General features: G+C 43.0%; 1 protein-coding gene across 24 annotated transcripts; it reads left to right on the top strand.

Annotated features, from left to right (window-relative positions):
- Positions 213 to 3,714, top strand: LOC110434065. 24 transcript variants are annotated; one of them, XR_002451538.1, is made up of 6 exons: positions 222 to 818; positions 887 to 950; positions 2,284 to 2,332; positions 2,543 to 2,652; positions 2,838 to 3,059; positions 3,268 to 3,714. XR_002451538.1 is itself a non-coding variant. In XM_021457727.1 (4 exons), exons 1-4 carry the CDS (start codon positions 795 to 797, stop codon positions 3,288 to 3,290), a joined length of 318 nt encoding a protein of 105 aa, XP_021313402.1. In that variant the 5' UTR covers positions 224 to 794; the 3' UTR covers positions 3,291 to 3,714. The 24 variants fall into 24 exon arrangements, 1 of the variants encoding a protein (XP_021313402.1); XR_002451543.1 differs by having other exon boundaries at positions 223 to 818; positions 900 to 950; positions 2,567 to 2,652; XR_002451540.1 differs by having other exon boundaries at positions 223 to 818; positions 900 to 950.

Here is a 9,551-nt window from a genome sequence, read left to right as displayed (position 1 = left end):
TTAATACATATTTGATATCATAAATATTGATATTTTTATATATAGACAGTCAAATTTAAGATATTTTTTGACTTGATATCTCCTATACAATACTATACAACTAAAAAGACTAAAGAGAGGACATCGTTTCGGTGCGACATCTGCTTTCGTCCTGCCCCCCTGCCGCCGTGCGTCCGCGCCTGCACATCGTGTGTATACTTGGAAACAAACAGAGACCGCCATCCCTCCTCGATCCCCTCCACCTTTCCTATCTTGTCCGCGCGGGCGTCCTGCGAACGCACGCGCCTCGCCTCCTCACCTCGCCCGCAAGCCTCGCCCGCCGAGCGCCGCCTCGCCTCGCCCACCGAGCGCCGTTCGCCGCTCTCGCCTCGCCCGCTGAGCGCAGTCCCTCCTCACCTCGCCCGCCAGCGCCGTCCGCCGCTCTCGCCTCGCCCGCCGAGCGCCGTCCGTCCACACGCCTCGGTGGCCGCCGTTCGCCTCGAGACCGGCCGCCTAGCACCGTCCGCCGTGAGACCCGCCGCTTCACGCCGGTCGTCGTCCGCCGTGAGCCGAGCGCCATCCTTTGGCAGTCAATCGCTCTCCCTTCGCTCGCCCACACAACAGCCTCCTCTCCCTCCCAGTCGCACCCGCGATCTCGCACGCTTGCGGCACCATCGATGGGTCGGCATCAAGATCCGCGAGGTGGCCGGACATAGGAGCTCCGACAAGGGTAAGAAGGCCACGCATGCGAGTCCCTCACCGGTTCTCGCAGCCACCTGCGAGTGCCTCTGCTTGTGCCGGCGGTGGCCCATGCCATGCGAACCGAGAGAGAGCTTAAGGTATGAACTCAGCCTCCATTAAGAATTTCAATTTTTTCTTCCCCTTCATTGTTCCACTATCGCGTCAGGCTTGTTGTTCAGGCCAAGAAATCTTCTCCTTCTTGGAGGTCTCCTCACGCTCTGCTGCCATAGGTGAGTGCGTCACTTCTACAACTGTCACTCTCCCCCTTTTTCTGTGATGATTGGCATGCCCTCCTCTCTTTGTCACTCGACTCGGTGCTAGATTAGTGGAGGGAAGTTCATGATGCCTTGACTTTCAGGATGGCTGTGGCGGCATGTAAAAGCATGCCTGAAATATTCTACTGCAAATCTGGCCACCTTGTTTCTACTTTCTACTGCTAAACAGAAACAAGATATGCATTAGAATATTGTCTGTATTTCTACTGTTTGGCAGTATGTTGAACCACTTAATGCCAATCTTGTTTCTGTTTAGCAGTAGAAATGCATTCTTAATAGTGATCTGGATATTGTGTTATACATGTACATATAAAAATTTTATAGAAATTATGCGGAGGCCAATGAATCAGTAGAGGTTGTTTTGTAGTGTTTCATTAGCTAGCGAACATGTTATATGTAATTTTCTCTCTTTCCTGTACATGTAGCACAGAAGCAATAGAACATCGGCCTTCCTTCCTGGTATTTGAATCCAATTTTAGGTCACCATCTTTTCCTTCTCTGAGGGAGATTTGCCAAAATTCCATCCCTATGGACCTTGATGTGTCTCTATAGTGAGCAGAGTAGATGAGAAAAGGACTGGAGGGTAGAGGCGCATGCTGGAGCTGTTGTTCTTTGCTCGACAGGACAACTTGCTTCTTGTTTGTTGCTTAAACCTGATGTAAATTGTTGTTGTACTTAGGACAAAGCTAATGTGACATGAAAAAAAACTGAGGGAGTACTACAGTGAAACCTTTAGATCATATGAATAGTACCTTTCTTTACAAACCCAACTCGTGGAACACAAGGCAATAGGGGAAAAGCCAAGGTCATTTTAAAAGTTGATGATTTTGTTTGAAAAGCCAAGCCCCCTGCTTGGAGAACTCTTGAGTGTAGCTTTGTCTTTGTAAATAGGAGGTGCTGAAACTCATCATGTAAGTTGATGATTGTTGAATGGAAATTGTTGCATGTCTTTTTCCTAGCGTACATGTATGGCATGTTCTTCCACTGAGTCAAATTTTGTTGTGTGCCTCAGGACAACTTTTTGCACATATAGATTTATGCATGAGCATATATATAGCTCTTTTCTCATCCAGACAATCTGTTATGTGGTTTCTGATTGATATATCTGGTTGTTATCACTTGCCAGTGTTACTATCTGAACACATACTAAAATGAATCATTTTTCTGTTGAATTTATTATCCAGTTCAGACTTATGGCATTATGGCATCCTGGGAGTTGTATCAATGCTTGCTTGCTCCTGTTTACTGATTATTCAGAATGTGGATGTTTGCTGATATTTTTTAACAGCATAATGCAGTCAATCAAGCAAGGAAAAGAATGATGCATTTGGCTAAAGGTGACTTCTAAATTTCGTAATGGAAATATCTTGTGTCTCCCGTTCCGTTTTACTGTTCATTTCATTCACATGAACGCTCAAGACTTGTCAGTGGTTGTTGAGCACTATTGATCATTGTTCCTGATAACTTGCTTCATTGGCCTTAGTCAAATAATTTATGTTTGTAATTATGTGGGTGCTCATTTGTTTGATCATTATTTTGAGTACAAGATACTGCACACCATCTAATGCTAGGAAAGCAAGGCATATTTATTGGTTGGAGTAATCCCTGTTGCTATCAGGCAAGAACCAATGCTGACTTTGGTTCATCACGAATCAAGGTAGTGCTCATCATGAATCAAGTCTGGGAACAACATTTTCTGAATTTCTATGCTCATGATGTCAACCTTTACATATACAGAGCTTTTTGCTCATTGGATTATTTTAATCTGCAATTCTTTTCAAGCAAAGGCTATGTTTCTACTTTGTTAGATAAGATGTCAACATACATTCTGCTATATTTCAGATCCATTGATACCCTTGGTACAAGGAGCAGTGGGTTTTTGTGGCTCCAACAGACTGATCCTTGAAAGTTTGCCTCGACTTCCTTCCTGTTTGTGTTGCTGCTCATGCCTCCACAACATCTCGTTGTCTCCACTGGAGGAGAGGACACAAATAGGGATGCATGGTTCACACTGTATGAGGCCATTCAGGCACTTCATGACAGGCTACGAACACGACATGATAGGTTAGACAATAACTCTTTGATAATTGCACAAGTGTCTATTTTCTTAATTAGGTCAATCTTTTTCCACTTTGACATACAATTATGCATTTTCATGAAATTTTAATAAGCTGCACAATTACCAGGGGAATGAAATGTGTAAAAGTGATGTTTGTCTAATAACTGTACGTTGATATCATATTTTTCATGTTTTTTTCTTATTACCTTGCAGGCCGTTTGGATCCCCCGAATTGAAATGCTTTTTCAGAACCTTTGAGCACAGGCATGTTCGATAGTGCTCCTTGGGTCCTTACATTGCTTTCATGCTTCGCAAGACGCATGCATCAGACAAGTAAATAGTTAAAAAACAGAAATCAGCATTTCTATTCTTTAGCCAGGAATTTTAACTAGGTCTCGGAGGCTTAACACGGATTGATTGGAATTGTTGTTTTAGTTCCAAACAGATCTAAACAAGCTGCCCAGACAATATGATTCTAATTCAACTCAATTGTTGAGATCCAAACGGTAGATTGCAGTTCAGTTACAAATACGGAATCTATTTGCTGCCTTTTAGTTATTTGATGGTGAATCTTGCCATAGTCATCGTCGCTTGCAATAATAATACTTATGATTTAACTATTTCTATATATTATTGATGGAGTAGATATCTTATCCTAGAGTATATGTCTGTATAGAATAGTCCTAAAACCACACATATTTATACATAACATACTTTAAGGTTTTCTGAGAGTTTTTCAAGACACGCAATATTACCCATGTGATACATATATACTCAAACTTGTGTATATAATAGTATGGAGATTTGGTGGAATTTATTCGTGGATTTATTGGCGCACGAAAGAAAGAAATATCGGAGATTCTTTGTACCGATATAAGATATTATCTCACTTGCATCACAAAATGTTTTATACAATAGAGTTGTGAGCTTGCGACACCGAGCACTCAGTGGCTATATTAATTTTACGAAGTTTGCTTTTTGGATTAACTACCACTTTAACATTGGTATTTAGTTTCACAACATTGTTATCTTATCTTGTGATCCATGTATTTTTAATACAAAAGTTTAGCTGTCCCGTAGCAACGCACGGGTACTCTACCTAGTTGTGTTAGAATTATAATTATTTTTCTAAACGAAGAGAGAACTGTTCCTACTTACCTATAGACACGGTAATGATCAGAGCATCCAAGATGTTTGTAAGAGTGTAGAAACCTGCATAGAATTTTTTTCCCATCGACTCTGGCCAAATAATGAATGACTTGTTTTTTTTTTCCAAAACATGAATGACTTGTTTTGTGCGCCCAACCTCTCTGTAAACTTCAGGCGTTTCGAATCAGACCCAACTTTTTCAGAAAGACTGAGGGCGTGCTCAAGCTCCCTAGGTAACCCTATGAGATGATTCCTTAATATAAATGGAGAAGAAAAAAAAATGCTGCTTTTTAGTTCACTAGTTAAGTGCCCGTGCGTTGCTACAGGTAATACATATACATACATAAAATCTTATAATTTATAGCTGTACGGTAGAAAGCTAAGAAGCTTTATAACATATTTTAGCAACATGATTTCAGCAACCATAGTCACAACCTCTAAGTCATGTTCTATGAACGTGTTCATGTACATGGTACAAATCAGTAGAATTAGGTTGCAGAACAGTTCCAAAAAAGAATCAAGGGCAGAACAACGTATATCTAAGTTACATTAAGGCCAAGGACTGTTGTCAATAGCACAGTTCCAATGAGAAGGTTTTCTAGATGATGATGCTTGTTATCAGTCTCTAGACGGGGCTTGTGACATCATGTAGATCTTCATATCAAAATGTTCACGGACCTTGAACATGAGGCATACAAAAGTCATGTTTTATGTTGTGTAAATATATTCTTCAAAAAGAAATATTGTGCAAAGATCCTTATCAACGGACACATATAAGATTGATTCAGTAACTCAATGTCCTATAGCATTGGGCAAAAATATGATGATGTATGATCACAATGACATGGGGAAATAAAAGCCACCTGGAAGTTTGCAAATCAATTTAAATAGCAATTTTGAAATTTAGATATTTGTTGAGAAATATAACCATGGGTTCATCGCCTGTAGTCTTCATTGGAAGTTGGTTGATTGATAATGCCAGCTTTGATTTGAAGATGGGTTCATCATTTGTGGCCTTGATTGCCTCATTTAGACTGGGCACTTTGGTTTACGCATGTCCCTACTTGGTGGGTTCTATTTTTCTGAATTCTGAAATGTCAACAACGAGAACAAAGCAAGAGATTAAGTCTCACAACTTTGAAGAGCTTCTATTTTAACACATCAGGCTGCAAGCACATAAAATCCTCGAGCCTCATAGAGGAGCAACACTGCATAGCAGTATCTTAGTCTGCACCTTGGTTGATTGATATTGTACCATTGCCCTTTCAGCCCGCCATAATTTTTTTCTTCTTTTTCTAAAAAAAATCTTGACAATCTTTTTATTAACCAGTGTTAGTATCACCTTTTGAATGATCTCTTGTGTAAAAAAGATAACTAAGCATTAAGAAGTCTGATAGAGGTTATCTTGAGAAGTCTAGATTTGCCATTGGATGCAAAACAACTATATAGTGCACATAGGTGCCACTGGTCTGGAGAAAGGGATCATCTCAAAGGAAACTAACTGCCTGAACAGTTCTATGGATTAGGTATTTCTTTGTATTCTATTATTCTTTTTTTATTAAACACGCAAGAGGTTTCCTTGAATACTCTAGGTAGCTAAATTGCATGTGCCTTTCTTTTTTCTAAGCACACATTTCCTAAAGTTCACAAATACATGAATGCATGAGCTGTAGCAGGAGTTGAATTATGTATTCTTCTCAAGATATTTTGGAGACACTGAACTTTGAAGCAACACCTAAATTAGAAAATTCTAGAGAATCTGATCTCACTGGTTGTCTGTAATGATTTATCAGGATTAACATTTCCATTAAGAAAAAAAGAGAATCCAAGGGAACTTTGGTTACACGTGATAGAATAATTTTATAGCTATGTTATTGCTAATCCACAAAATTTTGAAACGTTACTTAATAGTATGTTTTTCCCTGTCTTGGTTTTGAGCTATACTAAAATTATCCAGGAATACTCTGAAACACCACTATCGAAATGTCACTGGAATGCTCTGACATACTAAAGACTTCAAAAAGACTGAACGAAGAATTAATAAGTATCTCTTGTATTTGCAGTAGTTGCCAAGTTACAAATAAGAACAACAAATGCATCATCAATTAAGTATAGAAAGTACGGTTCCGAGGCATCGATAGGCAAGAGCTCAACACCAAAAGCTCTGATCATGACGCGAATACAACCATATCAAACCAGCAATTCAGCACCGCTGGCCATTTGAAAAAAATCCAATCAAACAGCAGCCCCACTACAGAACGGCACAGAAGCAGAGCACCATCTAGCTCTTGCGACTGCAGGGAGATGACTTAGAAAAGGAATGAATGATCAAAAGACGCTGGCGAGTCATGAGTTCACAAGCACATGTTAAATTATTGGATGAATTTGATCCACACCCAATTTTACTGGTGAGTCCACACGTACTAAGAGGGGTGGGTGAGGACTGAGGATTGAGGATAGAAGGGGATCAGATGACTCACCGGTGCCTTTCGTGGGACTCGAGTCCCCTACAGTTGAGCAACTTCCTGCCGCGGCGTCCTCCCCATCAGCCAATCGTCAAGATCTCCTAGCGCTCCCTGTAGTTGAGTAGATTCCTGCGCTAATTAGTGATGGCAATCCCTCGGCGTATGGCGGCGTCCTCTCCCTCCATGGTCAAGCATCAAGATCTCCTGGCCGCTCTCCTAGGCGGCGCGAAGCAGCGCCGGCAGCGTGGAGGCGGCGCAGCGCACGCGTGGAGGTGGCATGGAGGAGGTGGTGCTGACGTCGTGGAGGGTGCGCAGACTGTGGGGTAGCGGGCGCGATGGGCAGACCGTGGACGAGCGGGGAGGTGGAGCGGCTTGCGGAGAGGATGGGGACCATCGTGGGCGGGCGACGGTTGTGCAGGGGGAGGGCATGAAGGAGATTGCGGGAAGGGTGGCATGTTTACGAGAGGAGGGGCGATTAGCGGGGCGAAGACGATGACCTTTGGGTCTTTTTAGTTGTAGAGATAGAGATTTCATTCACAGAATCGCCTCCACAGATTACCACTACAACGTTTCATGTTACAGCATATTGGTTTCAGCTTCTGGAAATTAATCACCGCAAGTCCGCAACGTTCCAGCACAATGTGGTTTCAGTTTCGAGTTAAGACCACAGCATAGTACCTTCAGAAAGTTATATCAGCACAAGGCAGATACTTCCATTATACATACAGTATCATAAAGGTACATTTCTAGGTGCTACAACCGCCGAGGCGATCAATACCAAATGCAAAGATGACTTAACATTATACAGCTTCAAATTAAGAAGTTTCCTGGCTAATTAAACACAAAGTCAAATGCTGCAGTTCATTGTCACATGCACCAGAAAGATCGTCGGTGCCCCCATAACCACCACTCCATATGCAGCGACAGCCTTGGACTTGGTAATTGGATCCGCATTTTTCACACGGTATTTGGCCCTGTCAAAGGAGGAGAAAACAATGAGGCCCTGTTTGGTTTGGTGCCGCACGCCCGAGCTCTGTTTGGTTTTTGCCGTTTACATATTAGCCGAAACAGGATTAGACGTTTTTGATGAAACTAACAGGATTAGACGTTGCCAAAAGACTAACAGGATTAGACGTTGCCCAAACATGACCTCACCAAACAAGACTATCAGTGATTCTACCATGTGTTGCGAGTTTTCTTCAAATATTGATTAGTTTCAACAAGCATACAACTATCCAAGCACAATATGATTGGCAGTGCCATAACATGCTGCCCTTAAAATCAGAACTGCCAGGTTGTAAAATTGGTGTACATGATCAATTATAGAAGCCTACTGTAGGTTCAGATATGAAGGTATTAACAAAATCCTATTTAAAGAACCATGGACTCTGAATTTGCATAACTAGGAATCTGGGGTATAAACACACTCAAAGCTATCATAGGTGGGGGTTGCAATGACTCATTATCAACAACAAACAAATATTGATTGAACAAGCAATAGAAAAACTGAAAATCAAAATTTTGGTTCAACGTGAAACGACCAACAATGCTGTACCATATCCATAACCTTGTACACTCACCATTGCCACATAAGACGCGGCCTAGAGTTGCACAAGTACCTAAGGCTGCCGATGACGCTGCGGTACTCCGTTGTGTCGACACTTGGCGTGTCCCCTTCCTTGAGCAGCTTCAGCTTGGGCTCCATGGGCGTGGCACTGGCGTTGCAGCCAGCCATACCGGCCAATTGTTGGAATAATCCCTGAGCATCCGCTAACTATAGAAGGAAGCTTAGAGTAATTATAGGCTAGGCATGACAGGCTGCATGACCGTGGGCGTTGGGATGGCAACGACCGATCTCGGGCATGCCATGATTGTCTCAATTGAATTGTATCCATATATGACTGCATGTATTTCTTTTATAATGAAATAGAGACACAAGAAAACGCTGCCGCTTGCAGCACCAAATTATCGTGCATGTGTTTCAGTGTTCATCCTAATCGGAGTTCTAACAGAGGGCGAGTTGACGGGGAAATTGTTGGTGCAAGGTGACGGCGGCGCCGGTGGGCACCGGCCGGAGGCGTGAGGAAAACTGCTGCTACCCAAAGGACTCGGGAGGCTTAGGGGTTACAGACCTGGGAACCCAAAACCTATGCCTCCTGATCAAACTGCTACATAGGCTTCATTTCCCACAGTTTTCGGCTTGGGCTCAGTGGGTGCAGGGAAGGGCTTCAGTTGCAAACCTGAAAGGGGACCTGCATGGGGATCACTGGAACACTCTCCGATAGATCCTACCGCTATATCAGGCTATCACTACGGTTCAAATCGGAAATGGAACCACCTGTTCTTTCTGGCATGACGTCTGGTTTCAGGACGAGTCACTGGAGGACTTGTGCCCAGCACTATACAGCCATTGCAATGAGAAGGACTGCACTGTCGCTCAAATGTTCAGCATTGGTCTGCAGAACTCGTTGGTGCCAAGGCTCACTGCGAGGGCAACATCTCAATTGCATCTTGTACAGCAGCTTCTGGGAGGAGTACACCTAGACGACTCGACAGACAAGCGAATCTCGGTCTTCAGCAAGGGGGAGGTTGGCCTTGACACCGGCGCCCTATACAGACTCCTCAAATCCAGGGGGCAACGCAATGATCTCGGGGCCAATTTTGTTTGGAAAAACTCTGCTCCACCGCGGGTGCAATTGTTCATGTGGCTCCTAGTCCAGGGAAGGATTCAAAGCAGGTCTCTACTCCGCAAAAAACATATTGTGCAAGACTCAATCTGTCAGGTGTGCAATGCGAGCGAAGAAACCCCGGAGCATATCATTGGTGGCTGTGCAATCGCTGTAAGTTTCTTGGCTCGCCTGAACCTCAACTCTATGATAGGAG

The sequence above is a fragment of the Sorghum bicolor genome, chromosome 3 (assembly GCF_000003195.3).
Source record: "Sorghum bicolor cultivar BTx623 chromosome 3, Sorghum_bicolor_NCBIv3, whole genome shotgun sequence".
Classification (NCBI taxonomy): Eukaryota; Viridiplantae; Streptophyta; class Magnoliopsida; order Poales; family Poaceae; genus Sorghum; species Sorghum bicolor.
This window is presented reverse-complemented; position numbering and strand designations above follow the sequence as displayed.